Genomic DNA, 19330 nt, shown 5'->3' with positions numbered 1-19330 from the left:
TCTAGGGCTCCAACCTGATCTCTTGAGGACTCCTATTCTCTAGGGCTTCAACCCTATCTTCCAAGTCACTAACCTTGTCTCTATGACGCTCCTACCTCTACAGCTCCAACCCTTAGCTTCAATTTGTCAAGATAAGCTTGATGATTGTTCACGGCTCCCAATATCTTCTTCAACGAGCCCTGTCTATCTTCAGCGATGCCTTCACTTAGTCTCCACGTCACTTCATCAATGACAACCTTGTCTCACCATGAAGGTGTCACCACTACTCTTCATATTACCCAAACACTTTCTACAAGGCCACTTCAAGATGACTAATGCATCATGGTCTCCAATATTAACTCTTAAGGACAACCAGGGCTTCTCAACAATGTGTCTACAATAAGCTACACTAAGCCTCAATGTTTGCACTAAATAATTCTTCTAAGGATTCTATAATGTACCTCAACACTACTGCTTCAAGGATGCTTCAATATGTTTGCTAGAAGGATATCTTCAAGTTGTCATCAACAAACTTCACTGTCCAAAAGGCTAAGTTCTTTCCTTCAAAGTCTGCTCCAAGTAATGACTATAATCCTAGACTGAATCACAGAGAATAGGAGAGGTTTGATCCCTCAACAGGTGACTACTTCAGAGGTTTGTTCACAGGTCTGTTCACAACATCGAGGTAAACCCTTTAATGCGGGTGTTGTCTTCAACTCCCTTCAAATGATGACAGATGTAACCTTAGTCTTCAATGATGTATTTCTATCCCAGTTGTACATTACTATCATAGGAGTATTCGAATCACATAGTTCTGAAATATGGAGCCTCGTTATGAAACTTTAATTCACTGTTTCGAAACCTTACTTCACTATTCTGAGATCATGCCCGAGAATTAATCTTTTCATAGGTCTGAGGCCTATTCCATTGCTTGGGAACCTATCCAGCAATGAATCTGAGCTACAACCCTTCACACTATTTCGAAACTTTTTTCTGCTCTGAGGTATAGTCCTTGTCGCAGGTTCTGTGGTATAGTTCTTGTCATAGCTGCAAGTCTGAGTGTATCAACTCCAAATTTTTCACCCAAACAAATCTTCAAAAACCTTTCTTGATGTCCCTAGTTCATGAGGTGTCAACTGTGATATATCTTAGTATCTCCTTGACTGAAATTAATGATGGAGAAATGAAGTTTGAACTCTTATTTATATGGATTCGATTTAGAAATGAGGGGACATGACTAAGGGAGGGAGGCCGACTTGATGTGGATGGGTATCGAAGGTTTGGGTATCAGAAGCTTTAACATGACACAACATGCAAAACTTGCGATATAGGAAAGTTTTGACGCAACGAACGCGGTATTATATTAAAATGTTATGATAAAGCCAATTGGGTCCGCAACCATATCGACAATCAAAGACTAGGTCTTATCAGAGGCGCCATTTCAAAAGTTTCGATAAAGTGGCAGATGGGATTTGATAGTTAAATCATTATTAAATCAAGTTGGGTCTGCATATCGGAAGTTAGAGCAAATCAGAGATTGGAGATCGGGTTGCAGATTGGAGATTGGGATCGGAGCAAATCGGAAATCGGAAATCGAAGATTGAAGGTTTTTAGTGGTGACATAAATAAAAACGCTATGTGATATTTCTCCGAAAGGGTTTTATTATAGCGTTGTGTTATATTAAATGTGTTGGAACTTTGGTTAAAAGGTTTCCAAAGTTTATTACTACGACAACGGATTATTATTCAAAGGGCCGATTAAAGTCACACGATAATATATGTCATCATATCCTCTCTATGTCATCATACGGTCCATCTCATCATATGTTCTCCAACCATGTCATCATATGTCATCATCAAGTGTAGTCATTCATGTATGTCATATTCTTGATATGGCATCTTTATAAGAACTTTCATCACTAGAGCATCTTCATAAGAACTTTCATAACTAGGGCATTATGATCAATGAGCATCTTAGGGAAACATCACAGATCACAAGAATTTGCCATCAAACAATGCCATATTGACATCAATGACAACCTTGACCAAAAGACCTTGGAAATGCCACATCCCCTTAGGGGCCGAAAGCACCTAATATGTTTGACTACTTAGCCATCTCTTGAAAGGTAGGGAACACTTTTACAAGACTTGGCCTAGTTAGATATTTTTGTTGATTTTTGGAGAAGCATTGAATAGGTGTTCTAGTCTCTAAGGTGTCAGAGAGGCTAAGGAACACGAAATCTCCAAAACTCAGAAAAGGTTTTGAAATAAAACACTTGGAAACCTCTCAAGTAAATTAATTGATCAATAAATAAAAATTTCCTAAGTCTAACTTAAGCAAAATTGATTAATTAGTGGGTATTGATTGAGGAAATCGATTTTGCTCTAGAGACTTCCAGAAAAGTGACTTGATGGAGTTAAGATGATCTGAGCCATTGATCATGATTAGATCTTAATCATTGATGCTCCAGCGAGAGATTATAAGAACAGGTCAAAGGGATCGGAGACGACACGTCAAGTGAGCAAGGCAGTTCGAGCCAAGGGAGAGATAGTAACAGGGGTTTGCAGTAGCGAGAATTTCTAGAGAAATTCTCAGTAATCCAGAGTCAGGACAGGAGGCCGAATTATCTAGTAGAGGAGGTCATATTTTGCAGTGCGAGTTGCCCAGATTGCTAGTGCTAGTTTTCAGAAGGAGGATTGATTCAGTTGCTAGTGCTACGGAAGAATGAAATTCCCAAGAGGCTGCAGTGTGCATTTCTGGCCATTGGTGTGAGTGCCAGGGAGGAGTGTGAGCGGGCAAGGAGAGGCCAGATTGATTTGTTGAGAAGGAAAAGAATTTTCCTAGTATATTTCTAGTTGAGATAAATTTCCAGAGCTAAGACATGAAGGTTAGCAGTTGTAACTCTCTATTTTTGCTGCATAATATTAAAACTCTCATCTGCTACACTAGTTTTCCCTTCGGGATTTTTCGAGGGACTTTTGTCCAAAAACAACGATGTCATTTTTATTATGTGTGCATCTATTTCTCAGTTCCAGTTTTTATATTTCCGCAATGTAATTTTATCGTGAAGAATTGCAGTGAATTATTCCAGACCCCTTAACTGCAGATCTGTAGGTGAATAAAGCTAACTGCTAAATATGACCCATTTTTAGGATTAAGTTGCTGGCATACAGTTGCCTGGGTAGGTCTCTTAAGTCTGGGAACCATACTATTCTATTATCTATCCATTGTAACCTGCTGCCAGATGAGAGCCATCATGATAGCCAAGCCTGTACTTCTGGATTTCTACTTCCAGTCTTGATTAAATATCTTTGTCGTAAGATCTGAGATTAGGTTTCTTGCTGGAGATGAACAGACTTGAAGGATGACCCTACTATGCTGAGGAGAATATTGCAAATGCCAAAAAACACATGCATTTTGAGGGGCAACATGCTTATATTGTCACACATTTGGGGATGTGGCTTCAATTAACTCTGTAACTTCACCTCACTGTCTGTACTGGCATCTTAACTTACTGTTGTAGTTCTTCTCATTGCAACTAGAATTTTTGGCCTTCATATAGTATAACAAAGTCTACAATATATATGGTGAACTTTTTTGACTCCAACTGCATGAAATCAAACTTGGTCATTGGCTAGACAAGGCTGACGAGTTTTTGAATACTTAGCTACAAAACAAAGCACAGCCACAAACTATTTAGGCTTTGTTGATGACATCTCAGATCATATATTTGTATCAGATTAATTGCACCAAGGGAGGCAATGTACTCTAGAGCCCACATCTTTCAGCATGTAATGCTAAAAAGATAAAAAACAATATAGACACTATTTCTTTTGATTGCAATAAGCTAAATAAAAATGTTTGGCATATTATTTAAACAACCATAAATTATCATAGGTTCATTTTAAACTTGTATCTATTAACTGTCAAGAAAGCTCAAAAACTTCGAGGATTGTAAACATCAAGTTTTACATATCCCTTTATTGTGCTTAATAATCCAGGCCCCAGGGGTTAACATGGATCTATGCTAGTGTGTAAACTACAATAGCTTATTTTGATGGTATTATGATGGTCTATCAATTTTTTATTGTCTTTTCATTTTGCTTACTAATGAGTAAATGATGCAGCACTTTCTTTGCTACAACTACCAAATTCTCAAAGAAAGAAAAACCAGGCAACAATGGGACATAGGGAGCATGCTTTCCAATTGAAATATTGATATTAAAATTACTGATACACATATGATACAAATGAAGTCAAATTTTGATAAGCTGTTACACACTTCCATTGAGAAACCCTCTCATCGAGTGCCAGATCACCTCATTTGACTAAGTCGTTATGTTTTTTCCTTCAGCTCTTGCGGCCTTTCCATGGCATAATTTTTCTTTTTAAAACACCTTTTATATTTTCTTTAGATACAAAATACGACTATTTGTCATGGCACATTGTGTGATGCATTGACGAGTCAGTGCAATAACATAGTTCACATGTGTTTTTTCTTACAAATTCCACTTTTTTCATTATTGCCATTTGTTTGTATTCTCATATATCGTTTTGAAGTTTCTTACTATAGTCAAAATGGAAGTGTAAACCAAATGCTTCAAAACATTAAAATACAAGCAACTGTAGCTTGTTTATGCCATGCCTATAATTGCCAGTTTCTTGTCGCAATTCAATTTAAGGTCCTAACGGGTATTTTCTTTCACTTTGTTTCGCAGATTGAGTTGGTGTTCAAGGAGAAAAATCTTCTACATGGATATGATATGGTTGAGCAGTTTTGTGAATGCATCCTAAAGCGACTTTCCTACATCCGCAGACACAAGTATGATATTTTTAGATATACGCTATTGATTTTCAAAGTTCAACATTTAATATATTTGTGAAAAAACAGTTTGGCAGTTACGTCATTGATTGTAGCCTTATTATGCAAGGTCAAAGTGCATATAGAATATAGAACCCTAACAACAAAACACGGATTCTCTATCCTCTTCAATGATGATGGTAATAGCATGTAATGAACTGAAACACTAGTAGTTAACTTTTGTTGAAAGATTGACAGCTGTAATTTTTACATTGCAACACCTGTAAGAAATGCCCAGATTGGTTATCACACTTGCTTATGTAATTGCTTCTTAATGACTTCATGAGTTCTCTCAGAAGCCAATGAAGTCATGATCACTACAGTTCCAGACTATAATGTCGTACAAATACAAATGTGTGTTGTGAAACATGTCTACCACATATACATTATTGTATATTTTTCTTCTATTTCAAGAAAGAATCCTTGATTTTATTGACCTATACACATCGGTCCTACAAAATCAGATTTAATGAGCTTGTAGTTTGCAACTAAACATCAAAATCAATAATCTTGCAACCCGATATATGGTTTCACATTTTCTTTTTCCAAAAATAAAAATTGTAATTTGCTATTTCAAAGTAGAAATTAAAATACTGTTAATTTTAGGATAATAATGGTATGTTCTATGCTTAGAGCAATTTTACTTTAAATTTTTTTTATTAATCCAATATCATATCCAGTATAGAAATCACATCAACATGATAGTAAAATGCAGATAGAACATTAACACTAATAGTAGAAGACAAGCCAACACAAGAGGACACAAGATATGGCACCAGCCAAGGACAAACCCCAATGTGGGGAAACCCTTGATCAATTCTTCTTATAATTCTTCAAAAGTCCAATACAGAGAGAGAGAGTGCAATTTACAATATTCACTTGCCCAAACTGATCAGTGAAAACAGCAGAAATAGAAAGTCCTAACCAGAAAGTCAATGCTGGTCAACAGGGCTGAAATTGACCTCCAAAACAGCTCGATCAACCTTGGTCAACTCGGCCTCCAACAGCAAGATAATGTAGCCCAAAACAGTGCGAAAATAACTAGTCAAATCTGGTCAACAAAAGTCAATGCAACAACTTGAATTAGGGCAGTCAACACCAATGTTTTAAGACTCCGACTCGGCCGAGGATCGACTCCGACTCCGAAACGGTAATGACTCGGCCGGCTCGATTTCAATGACTCGGTCGTTGTAAAAAATACATTAAATATTTATTTTTTTTATAAAAAAACATAATTTTAAAGATTTTAAACATAATTTTAGAGATTTTCATTCATGTTTCCAAACACACCTACAACTGGAGTCCTTGTTGTCTGTGAGACTGAGGATGGTGGATTGGGATCTGCATTCAACTGAACAACATGTTCAAGTTCAATTGATGTCTCGATATCTAAATCTAAATCAAGATCCTCATCAAGATCAAACTCTGTTGGACGACTCTCCACTACCCAATCTCATGTTGGATCAATGTCTTCCAACACAATGGGATCTGAATCAGGGCTTTTGTTCAGCAAATGGTTTCGTCTGAGCCGGAGGTTGTATTGGACATAAACTAGATCATTTAACCGTTTTTTATCCAAACGGTTTCTCTTCTTTGTGTTACTTGGGAGCAGGAGCGAAAATGGGAGCGGGAGCGACATTTTCAGAAGCTCCTGGTTTGGGAGCGAATCCCAGAGGAGTTCGACAACCAATGTCACTAACATCAAGGTAAATAGAGGGATTGGTGCTCTTGATTAAATAAGAGTTCCATACCCTAATACATGACAAAATTCAATGGAAACATTGCAATCCTCCAATCCTGAAATCCTGAAAAACTGATAAGTCTGTTGGATTTTGGATGAAATCTAAAATTCTACTTTCTCCATATGAAATCCAATGAGGCCGAAACCACTCTCAAACATCCTGAGTCATTTCATGGTAATGTTAAAAATTTAAGTAAAAGGATGAAAATGAAGATTAAGGAGAATGTCACTTTTACTTTAAGAATTTAACATTACCATGAAATTTGAATAGCATATCAATAGTAGAGAGCATTTGAGTGTGTTAAATAGGGTTTGGGAGGGGGAATGGACCCCAAATGACATTTAGCAAATTCATATAACACCTTGGAGTCCAAACCAATCAGAAATCACCTTAAAAATCCATTAAAAAAATATTAAATTGTTGTTTAACGTTTTCTGGGCTGGCTTTTTGTGACTCGGCCGAGTCATAACAGAAACGACCGAGTTGGCCGAGTCAAGACTCGGCCAAGTCATGGCTGACTCGGCCAAACATACCGTTTCAAAGGCCGAGTCATGGCTGAGGGTATCGGCTCGGATCAACTCGGCCGTTTCGGTATCGAAACGACCGTTTTTTAAAACAATGGTCAACACTGGTCAATGCAGGGGTCAAACTGCCTCAGATATTGTGCCCAAAACAATGGCCTACCCAAACAAAAGTCTCCCTCACAAAACTGAAGTCAAACAGGGTCAATGCTGGTCAAAGTTAGCCTCTTGAAATTTTGGTCAAATCTAGTCAACGCATCAGCTAGAAAAGACAGTCTTCCTTTTGCATGTGTGGAGAGAGAGAGGCCCAAAAATCCATACCCAATCAAGATGAGAGAGAGAGAGATGAATGAGATGAGATGCCAAAATGAGGAGGAGGCACCTTGTATTTATATGCAACGTTGAACGCTGGAGGAGGCTAATTTGATGGCTCGCTGACCTTGACAATTTGTCCATAATCAAAATAAATTCATAACTTTTCTACATGTCAAAATTGGATGATCTTTAGATCAATCCAACACCTCTCGGAAAGAGGAATCCAAGAAAAATATCAGTTGCATCATAAGGACTGTCCAAAGTGAGGTTTGGCCCTAGTTGTCAAATTTAACACTCCCTCTCAACTAGCGAGAACATCACCTGTCAAATTGTTTGACAATATGTACCATCCCTATCACTGCATTGCTCTGCTTTGCTTTGCTGAACCATGAAGAAAGAAGAAATGATTGAGAATGTATCATACCATTCTCCATTGACTCGAAGTCAGTCTCCAACAACAGGGAGTGTGTCATACCACTCTTAGCTGACCCGTAGTCAGTTTCCATTGACCCCAGATCAATATCAACATCCTAGCATAGGGAGTATGGTAGTACACGATACGTCCATCGGTAGTACTATGGTCCCTATTCTCATTTTCGTACTCATTGGCCATATGAGCGGTACTTCCCACAAGTCCCGGATTGCATGAGTAGGATTTTCCAGCAGGAGAAAGTGAACCATTCATCCTACTCATATGCCATAGGGGAGGGTGAACCACTCAGCCTATGCATATGCTGCCATGGGGTATCACAGGGGAAGGTGAACCATTCACTTTGTACACAACGTACCACTAGGGGAGGGTGAGTCACCCTATGGTCGCTCATAGCTCCAAGAAGTACCCCAAGTCCCCCAAAGCTCCTAGAGCTCACTATCCATCTCATATAGGACCCTCATAAGAGTGTCTCTCCACGACTCCAAGTTGTTCATGGAAGGTTAAGAATTTGACCTTCCCGAGGGGATTCGTTAGCGTATTGGCAACTTGCTCATCGATCCCAATATGATGGAGCCTTATTGCTCCCCGTTGTACCATATCCCAGATAAAATGGTACCTGACATCAATATGCTTGGAGTGATCATGAAACACGAGATTTTCAGAAAGATGAATCCCACTCTGGTTGTCACAAAAGATCATGGTGGTATCCAACCCATGTCCAAACACCTTACTCAAGAGCTTCCTCAACCAAAAAACTTCACAAGAGGCCAAACTAGCAATAATGTATTTAGCCTCAGCGGTGCTTAAGGCAACCAACTTCTGCTTCCTGTTCATCTATGATATTGAAGCAAAACCTAGAGAAAAGCAACATCTTGATGTGCTTTTGCGATCCACCAAATTGCTAGCCTAGTCTGCATCAAAGTAACCTTGGAGCCTCACATTCCCGGTAGTGTATCTTGGCCCATAAGTGATTGTGCCTTGGAGATATCTTAAGGGATTCTTGGCAACAATCCAATGTATATGATGAGGCTCGACCATAAATTGACTCAATGTGTTCACTGCAAAATATATGTTCAGGTGGGTGTTCACCAAGAACATTAGGGCGCCTATGAGTTGATGATACTCAGAAGGGATTTCCCAAATCGGGTTCGACAACACTTCTGCATAACTTCTTGAAGTAAAGTTCCATTGGCGTAGTCAGGACTTGCAGTCCACCATCCCAAATCTTTCAAGTAGCTTCACAACATATTTTCCTTGAGAAAGGAAATCTCCCTTGGCTTTTGCCAGACCTCCAACCCTAGGAAGTAATGCATCAGTCCTAGGTCCTTCATATCAAATTTGGAAGCCAACTCTCCCTGACATTGATGAATAAGAGGTTTTGCACCTGTCAGAAAGAGATCGTCCACATAGAGTACCAAGATGAGAGGTGTATCATTCTCAACCCTAAAGTAAAGGTTTGGATCAACGTTACTTCTTGTAAATCCTAGCTTCATCAGATAGCTATCGATCCTCTCATAGCAAGCTCGGGGTGCTTGCTTCAACCCATAGAGGGCTTTCTTCAACTTGCATACATGTGTTTGACGATCTTAAACTTCAAACCCCTCAGGTTGTTCCACATAGACTTCCTCCTTAAGTGAACCATGCAAGAAGGTAGTCTTGACATCCATCTGGTGTAGATTCCATCCTTGTGAGGCAACAAAGGCTAGAATTGAACGGATGGTGGTGTAGCGAGCAATGGGTGCAAATATCTCATCATAATCTAGACCTTTCTTTTGAGAGAAGCCTTGAGCAACAAATTTGGCGTTGAGCTTCTCAGAACTTCCATCAACACCATGCTTGATCGTGTAGAGCCATTTAAAGGTGATAACAGATTTGTCGTGGGGTCTAGGGACCACATCCCATATGTCATTCTTCATAATTGACTTGTAATCTTCGTTTATAGCATCCTTCCATACTTGTTGCTTCACAACTTCTTCGAATGAGCAAGGTTCAAACTAAATAATGGTGCTCATAGTAGTTAAGTACCCTTGGTACTTCTTTCTTTCACTAAATGTCCCCCTCAGTGCAACATGTCTCTCAGTATCTTCGAGAGTTTCCCTTAGACATGAGGGTCTCCTTTTGGAGGAGGAAGGCTCATGAGGAGGAGGATCAATGGGATCCATCGGTTCTTCAACCTCAGGCATCGGCTCATCCTGCGAATCTCCATGATTTCTTGTACTTGCTTCTTTGTCCTTCCTTGGAATAGGAAGGTTGCTAATCTTTGTTAGGGAAGCATCCTCATCGAAGGTGACATGATGACTCAATTCTACTTCTCTTTGACCAGGGATAGATTCTATATGCCTTAGAAGTTTCATTGTAGCCAACAAAAGTTCCTTTCTTCCCATGTGCCTCCAATTTACTTCTCTTTTCTTTTGGCACATGAAAGTATATGGGCTACCAAAAATTCTAATAAAATGAGAAACATCAGGTTTCTTACCGTAAAAACTTCTTTAGGAGTTTTGGGGTCCAATGCTTGATGAGGGCATCGATTTTGAAAGTACACAATAGTGTTGGTAACTTCTCCCCATAGGAACTTTGGAAGTCCTTGATCATGAAGCATGGCACGAGTGGCTTTTAAAATGGAACGATTCTTCCTTTCAGCAACACCATTTTGCTCAAGAGTATATGCAGTAGTAGTCTCCCTCTTAATGCCATCTTCCCTACAATAGTCATTGAATTCATTTGACTCATACACGGTTCCATTATCGGTCTTCAATATCTTGATCTTCATCCCTGTTTGATTTTCAACCAAGGCTTTGAAGGCACGGAACCATGAGAATATTTTGTACTTCTTCAAGAAATATATCCAAGTTTTGCAAAAGAAGTCGTCTACAAAGACAACATAATGTAAATATCCTCCTAATGATGTCGTAGGCAACATACCAGATAGATCAAAATGAACCAACTGCAAAATATCTTTGGTCTTGCTATCACTTGAGGGGAATGGTCCCCTTGTATGTTTTCCCTCGACACATGACATACACCTTCATGCTTTATTTTGATTTCGGGCACACCTGTACCCATCTTCCTTGCATCAGGTAGAGCCTTATAGTTCATATTGAAGAGATGTGTCGCAAGACATGGCTCCCAGTGGACTTCCTTCAACTTGATACAAACTGTCAACCCTAAACCTAAGAGTAAACGCTTCTTTGAAATTTATTTTCCACACGTACCTTTCCATCGATGAATGCCACCTTGAATCCTTTATCTTCCATCGCCGAGATAGACACTAGATTCTTCTTTAGATCAGGTGCATATAGTACTTCTTGAAGATGAATGGTGTTACCTTGATTCAATTGAAGGGTAACATTCCCAACTCCCTTCATGGGATAGGTGGCATTGTCTCCAAGGATAGTTTCCAAATTTGTATCCTTCTCTATCAGATTTGAAAGAGCTTCCTTGTACCTGGTGAAGTGCTTTGAGGCACCACTATTAATCACCAATTTCCCAAAGTTCTCTGGAGGAGACACAGTAGAGAGGGAAGATATAAGATCAAATTCCTTTTGCTTAGAATTTACAACATTAGACTCATCATACTTGGAGTTTCTTGTTCTTTTAGAAGCTCGATCATTTCCATGTTGAGTACCGGAAGCATTCCTTTTCCCTTTGTTGTTGAACCTGCCATTCCTTTGATTGTTGTTGTTGCCCCTAGAATGATTGTTATCATCATCATGAGATGTGCCCCTTCTCTTTGGACACTCCTTGGCATAGTGACCAAACTTGTTGCAAACGACTCTGCTGAACTATTGAAAAATATAAGAAGAATTGATCAAGGGTTTCCCCACATTGGGGTTTGTCCCTGGCTGGTGCCACATCTTGTGTCCTCTTGTCTTCTACTGTTCATGTTTATGTTCTATCTGCATTTTTACTATCATGTTGATGTGATTGCTAAACTGGATATTGATATTGGGCTGATAAAGAAATTGAAGTAAAATTATTCTTAAGCATAGAACATACCATTGTTACCTAAAATTAACAGATATGCCTCTGGAAAACCCTGTATCAAGCAAACAATACTTCTACACCTTTGTTCTTACCATTTGGATTATGAATGGTGCTCGGGCAAGAGGGAATAAAGTGAATGAACTCCAAATATCTCTTCGCAACCTGTGGCTATAGCTGCCACTGAACCCCAAAATACTTCTGTTGTGCTAGCAAGAGAAGAAATGCCATGAAATGCAGATTAAGACCTGCATTTTCAGACAGTAAAAGAAGGGAAAAATTCATATATGAAGATATGAGAATAGTCATGATTTTTTGTAGAAACTCTTGAGCTCACGCCATCTACAGACAACTGCTTCACATAATGTGACTAATAATAATTAAAGCATATAATGACTTTCTCTAAGTTAAGAACTATGATGTGTAATTATTTACATGTCACTAGAACTACATAGTGAAAGTAGTTAAGAAGACTGCTGACCTTTGATGTTTTTGCTTTCTTTTCTATTGACCTCAATTACATTCTATACATGTATACGTTTGTATCTGTGTTTATATGTATGTATATATTCATGTATGTATGGATTCATTCTTAATACTGATGATGGAAGTAGAGATTTTAGACATGTCAAAGCAAGTCTCCGATGGTTCTTATTAAGTGTTGAAATTTTCAGGGATCGTCCTCAGGATATTGATGAAGCACTATCAAGCCTGATATTTGCTGCTGCAAGGTGTGCCGATCTACCAGAGTTACAGCGCTTGCGCAGTTATTTTGTGAAGAGATATGGACTTGAATTTGCATCTTCCTCAGTGGAGCTACTTCCTGGTTCTGGTGTAAACAAACAGGTGCCCGAAAACGATAATTCCAGTTTTACAATGTTATGACAGGGTTTTTGCTTAGAATGTCTTGTAAAGTTGTTTTTTCCCATTTGCTAATGTTTTTCTGACACAATTCTTTTCTTTTGCTTTGTAGATTATTGAAAAACTATCAGTTAGATCTCCAACATGTGATTCAAAGTTGAACTTAATGAAAGAAATAGCAAGGGAGTTCAATCTCCAGTGGGACTCATCAATCGAGGCAGAACTATGCAAGCCCATAGAAGATTCTTTGGTATTGGCAGATCAGAGATGACCATTGCACCATTTCTTTGACTCTTTTTCTTTATTTTTTATGCATGCACGCATTGCTCTAGAGTTTTGATTTTGTGTGACTGCTGACTCACTTCATGTGAATGCAGACAGGTAGCAGAGGACCAGAGAAGTTCAAATCTTGCCAGGGAGATGTCGATTCAGTTTGTCAACCATCTTTGCATGTATTAGACGTGGATGTCACTGCCCATTCTATAAATGATGGTGATGGCAGTATCAGTGAAAATTTCTCCACTGCTGTCAAGAAACAGGAAGATGAGTTGTCCAACAAACAAGATGAGACATTGACAGAACATGTTGGACCTGAAGAGAAAATTTTTGAGAGAGATATTCCAGTTATTTCTAGTACTATCAAAGAAATTTTTACTGTCCCACCACAGAATGGCAGGACTTTAGGTGTGGAAAAGCAGGAATCATTACCATGTGTGATTTCTTTACAAAGTAGAGATAAGAAATTTACCCGAAGATCTAACAGGGACAAAATTATGAAGGATACTTCTTTCGATTCTAGTGATGTTGCAGGTGTTAATTTTGATAATGTATGCCATTATGTGGACAATAACATTCCTTCTGCATCTCTTGCTGGATCTGCTGAAATGGCAGCTGGAGCCACATTGGTAACTGAAAATCTAGCCAAATCATCAAAGTTGTCTAGAGAAGGAAATATCTTTGAGTGCCCCTTGGTTTGCAGGATAGAAAAAGAGGGGAATATTAGTGACCAAAAATATATTCATCAAACTGGCACCCAGCTAATTGAAAGCAAGATTTCAAGACGGTCACCTAGTGTTGAAGATATATATGGGAAAGAGGATACCCACTTTCCAGAGTGGAGCAAGGAAATAGTGGATAGTGATTCCGAGTTAGGACCAGCTACGTATTTTGGACAGAGCTACAGTCAGAGGACATTTGACTTGAATGGACAAATGCATGATCTTCAGGATTTTTCTAAGGCACAAGTGAATAGTGGTAACACGGGAAGAAGATCATCCAAGATTACTATTGAGTCAAAGAGGCATGGAGGGATTGGTGTAGAAGATGGTAGACATAGATGGTGCAGTCAAAAACCTACTTCCGTAGAAGCTAACTGTGAAAACTTCATTGAACTTCACGAGAGAGGAATGATCAATGAAAATGTTGAGGGGTGGAATGCTAGAGGTAAAGAATACCATTTCAGAGATGGTACTCAAGTTGAAGTCAGTTCCAGAAAGGAACACAGATCAGAACATCGATATTCATCGAGAACAGGCAAAAAAGTTCGGTCAAAATCAAGGAGAAGGCATTCGCTGTCTAGTCATTATCCCATTGATATGAACACTTTCTATGGTGTTAATTATAATGATGGTGCTGAAAGCATCTTTCCTGTGGCCAAAAGGGCAGATCCTTTTGCCACTGTCTCTTCAAGAAAGAAGAATATAATGAGGGATCTGTACAATGAGCAATTTGCCAAAGTGCAGGATGGTGTGAATTTGAGGAGGCGTTCAATTCACAGTACCCATAATCAGGTTACACCACAGTTATATGAAGACAAAGACAGGTCAATATCAGAAAATGGACACTGGATGTCGTGTGATATGCTAGATTGCTATATTGACTCAGATTCAGGTGATGAAGCTTCCATCATTTCTCAAAACATCAATCCAGAAAAAGATTCTCCATTCCCAATGCATGTAAAACTTCACAGCAGGAAAACTCTTGGACAAGAGCAGGATTCCTTCGAGGCAACAAGGCATGGTACTAGTAAGGTATATAGCAAGGATAATGATAATTCTGGAAAGCTGAGGTCTAAGGAAGAAATTAATGATTTCCTGAAAAGTGAAGAAAAACTTCACGAGAGATGCAATTATTGTGAACAGGGTTTTTATCCAGATGAGAAGGCTTACATTACCAGTTCTATCAATGGGGAATCTTATAAACTACCACAGCTGATTGAGAAAGCCACAAAATCAAGCCCACAAGTTTTTAGTCAAAGTCAGCCTTCTTTCAGTGGTACATCGAAAAAGAGCCTTTGCCATCTTGACAATCATGGTTCTCAAATGGAGCAGCAATTTCAGCAGTACAGCAATAAAAGGGAAAGTTCTAAACCTGCTCTAATTAAAAGCTATGGATCTGACAAGATGCTTTATAAGGCTAGACAAGTATTGGGAGATAAGCCACATAGAGAAAGAAATAGATCATTAGATTTGGCACATAAGCATCTACATGATATTGACATAGACACTTCAGACATGGAAGATCAGTATTCCCAACTGTCTGACAGCACAGCAAATGTTAGAAAAGAAAAACATGTAAGAAACTTGGAATCATTTAGAAGGGATTTTGATGGTAGAAGTTATGAGTACAGGCAGCACAGAGGAAGCAATAAGTCGTTAGAAAAAACCTATGAAGAACTGGACTCTGAAGGTGGTGATAGTTTTCACAGATTTCCTGCTGAAAAAATTCATACTCCCAGGGCTTCTGCATTGGACATTGACAGAGGTGAGAAGGCTCAGCGGCAGCGTAGGATGAGGTATTACATGGAAGAAAATGATGATGAATTACTGAGTGGAAGGCATGAGATTCCTGAAGTGGATCTTTCTCATAGAAAAACCAAACAGTATGCCTATGCAACAAAGCGAAGGGAAAGGAATGCTGTAAATGATCTGGCCAAGGATGAAAAAATGCAACATTCACTTGACGTGGCATGTCACATTCAAGATGTGCAGCAACCCATGAGTAGGAATCCCCCAGTTGCACCAACTCATGTTGAATATGTCAATCTGTCTGTGTTTACAAAGTCAGTGAGTGTTAACAAAATTTCTGACTCTGTCATGCCTCAGAAAATGCAATTTATTAATAGAAATTCTGATGTTACATCCACCACCGATAGTTCTATTGCCAATTCTGTTACTGCTGCTGCTCGAACACCATCGAGACCACCACCATCTCCATCGAGGCCACCACCATCGCCATCTACTCACTCTACTTCATCTTCACAGCTCCTTTCTCATACTAAACCTTCTAGCCCGGCTTCACCTTTAATGGGACCTCCTCAGAGACCACCACCAAAACCTCCATGTACATGGGAGAGGGTCATATCTCTGCCTCCAGAACGCTCCGGGGCTTCTCCAGTGAGGTTGACAGTTCGATCAAATTCCTTGCAGCGTAATGCCTCATCAGAATTCCCCTCTTATGGTCATTCTCCTCGCACACCACATGTCCATCCAAAACTCCCAGATTATGATGACTTGGCTGCTAAATTCACAGCATTGAAACAGCAACACAGGACAGGCATTGCATCTAAATAGCTCTATATTACCAACGATGCTTTGTTTTATGGTTTTCCGGCTTATGTTCTTATTACCCATACTTCAGAATTTTGAGGTCGAGGTAAGAATTTTCAAAGGACAGCGCGAGAGTTTTGCTCGTCTCTCATCCTTCAATGTATTTGTAAAACACGTCCATCAGTTTGGCTTGCTGTAATTCAGTCCTCTGTACTCCTGTTGATTCTTTATTCATATGACAAAATTTGGTGAATTTGTAAGAGCAATCACACGTTTTCCCACAGGTTTTCAATTTGAATTTTGAGAAAAGTTGCATCAACAATGGCTCGATGCACGGTTTCTTCTCTTTTGGTTTATTATATTATACTAATGGCAATGCTGCAGAGTCATAAAGATTGTTAACAGGAAAATAAATGGCCACGGGTCCACCAATCATTGCTTCGTTCAATATCGATGACTTAAGTTCAAAGTAGTACAGATTTTCCACGGCTATAAGAATGATGTTTGATGCAATACAAAACAAGCAGAAGAGTGTGACAGCACGGACAATAAGTTGAATCTGATAAGAAATTTAATTCTAGTGTTGGATATAGATTACTCAAAATCGGCTAGAATCTACCAAACTAATTTGCCGTTTTGAGCTTATAGATCGAGATGTAGAAAACCCTCGGCCCGTTGGAACTTCTAAGCAAATCATATTTTCAATCTGGAACTGTGATGACGACCAGATTCCAGCCAAAAAGAAGTTGTAAGAGCTGTCGGGTAATGGTGCATTTTGAGTAATCCTGCACATTTCTTTTTCTCTCTGCAGCGCCTAACTTGCCCAAAAGATTTGCTATAAAAGTAGGAATGTAGGTATTGAATATTTATCATCGATTTTGAGTAATAATAATTTGGGTTGGTTTTCGTGGAAAGGTGAACGAGTAAAGGCAACCTATGACTGGTTGAAGGTTCCTTTCATTTGAAACCCCAAAGGATTAAAGGGTTGTTTTGGTTTTCTTTAAATTTTAGAAAGTTATACTTGGATCTCTGTGCTGGTTGCAGGTTAGGTTAACGGTAAGTTTGGCAGTAAGTTGATGTCTTGTAATGAGGAAATATGGTTTCACAACTTGTGTATATTTCTTTCTGTGAATATTTCTCTGTTTTTAATATTTAAATTAGAATGTTTATTGTTGACTAATCATGCAGGAATTTTTGTTATTAATCTGATAAGTTTGTTTATTTTGGAATATGGCTTCTCATATTTTAATTATTATTTGATTTTTATTGCAAATATGGTTTTTCAAATTTTAATTATTACTTGACTTTAATTGGTTTGTCCTAATTGTTTTTAAAGTTAGTAATGACAAATAAGTATTTTAATTGTCAGTCTCTATGAAATATTTTAGAATAGTCACAGTAATATAAAGAAACCAATGATTGAGATTTATCTCCAATGTGGTTCTGCCTTTTTTACTTTTTGAGTTAAATTGATTAATTAAGAAAATGTTATCTGAATAAGTGTGATATGAAGTGAGTTGTGGTTTTTGAGCAAGTGGCACTGACGAATTCATAGTTCAGCCTAGGACCGAGACTTCTGGAGACCACCGGTATTGGAGTCGGGATGTCGGGATCCCAAACTCCAACGGGATGCCTATCCCTCTAGCCTTACTATGACGGACTACATCTCTGGGGACTTGAACTCGAGTAGATGGGATGGCAAACCACCATCCCTACCACTCCAGCTAAGCACCCAATGACATTATACATTATTATTATTTACTATTTTGTGTTGGGTAGTTAAGGTAAACTTGATTTGGTCAAGTTACAGGTGGTTTTTGAGCTCCAGGTTTATAAGAACCCATGATATTGACCCATGGTATTCATGTGGAATATAGATTTTATTTAAAGGGAGGAATTCAACCAACCTAGGATCCATCTTAAATCTGGATCTACCAAGGGCTAAGAGATCAAATCTCTTGAGATGCAAACCTCTTTTAGAGTGGAAAAAGATTTGATCCCTCTTTGGGCTTGGTGGATCCACATTTAAGATGGACATAGGTTGATATACAATGTCCCCAGATTTGATGAATTTCAAAATCAAAATTTGAAATTCCTCGATTTCTAGGTAATCAAACAAAATCATTTAAAGTATGATGATGAATTTTAGTCATAGTCAACCTCTAGTAAATTCAACATAAAATGATGGAATTTGAATTGTCTATGGAGGCCACAATTTCACCTGGACAATAAATTTCTTGCTGGAATTCGACGAAAAAATAAAAAAAAGTCTATATCGCTTTTTCGATGGCGGAAATGGGTTCAAGACCATCAAAAATCCCAAAATCTTGAAGCTTGACAATTGTAACCTAAATTTCCAAAAAAATAGTTGGATTTTATCAAAATCTTGTCTAAATTTCCATTATATTCTGGGTGAAATTGTGGCCTTGTTAGAGTACTCTATTTGAATTTAGGTTTCCTTTGGACGGTTAAGAAATAATTAAAAATAAAAGCATACCGTGTAGAGATCCTCTACCCCTCATGTATGGTATTGTTGACAATGCTAAATACCACCAACATACATGGGATCTCCTCGATATGAGGTCTTAATTAGACCTCACATTGTTTGGTGTAGGAGTCCCATTTGAAATACGAAACTACTACCATTTACTTAAAGATATGCCTTGGTTTTAGCAAATAGCCCGAGAGAGAAGCATATGTGCTTTTGAATGAGCAAGAGAGTGTGCCTTGGGAATGTTCGATTGCAGATGTATCAAATTTCTTTCACTACAGAGGAAAAATAAAGTGAGCCTCTAAGAGAGAAGTAATAGTACTACACTAATGGAGACACACACACATGAGAAAGGTTTGTCTAACATCAAGAGAAATAGTTCACATAGATGCAACGATCGTTACAATCATTACAACACATTTCCAATAAGTTAAGCACCAAAGTGGCCGAAATAGTTTAATTACTTTAGTACATGTGAAAGCGAACATGAATCATAAACATTTAAAGAGTAGTCTTAAAACATATGAAAATGTGTTCACTAAAAGACTTCAAGTATTAAGCAAAAATTCCAAGATACATAAGTACAATGAACATCAC

At 38.5% G+C, this 19330-nt stretch overlaps 1 protein-coding gene across 1 annotated transcript in view; it reads left to right on the top strand.

Moving 5' to 3' along the window:
* Nucleotides 1-17066, top strand: part of LOC149208297 (uncharacterized) — a 47826-nt gene extending 30760 nt beyond the window's left edge. Inside the window, exons 3-6 of the mRNA XM_089394046.1 lie at nt 4699-4802; nt 12508-12679; nt 12807-12944; nt 13072-17066. Coding sequence (XP_089250172.1) covers nt 4699-4802; nt 12508-12679; nt 12807-12944; nt 13072-16266 — 3609 coding nt within the window. The 3' untranslated portion in view covers nt 16267-17066. The remainder of the gene's footprint in view (nt 1-4698; nt 4803-12507; nt 12680-12806; nt 12945-13071) is intronic.
* Nucleotides 17067-19330: the final 2264 nt, after the last annotated feature.

This window comes from Pinus tabuliformis, chromosome 1_2, assembly GCF_031772625.1.
Source record: "Pinus tabuliformis cultivar Carrire ecotype Pingquan chromosome 1_2, CPIR1, whole genome shotgun sequence".
NCBI classification, from domain to species: domain Eukaryota; kingdom Viridiplantae; phylum Streptophyta; class Pinopsida; order Pinales; family Pinaceae; genus Pinus; species Pinus tabuliformis.
This window is presented reverse-complemented; position numbering and strand designations above follow the sequence as displayed.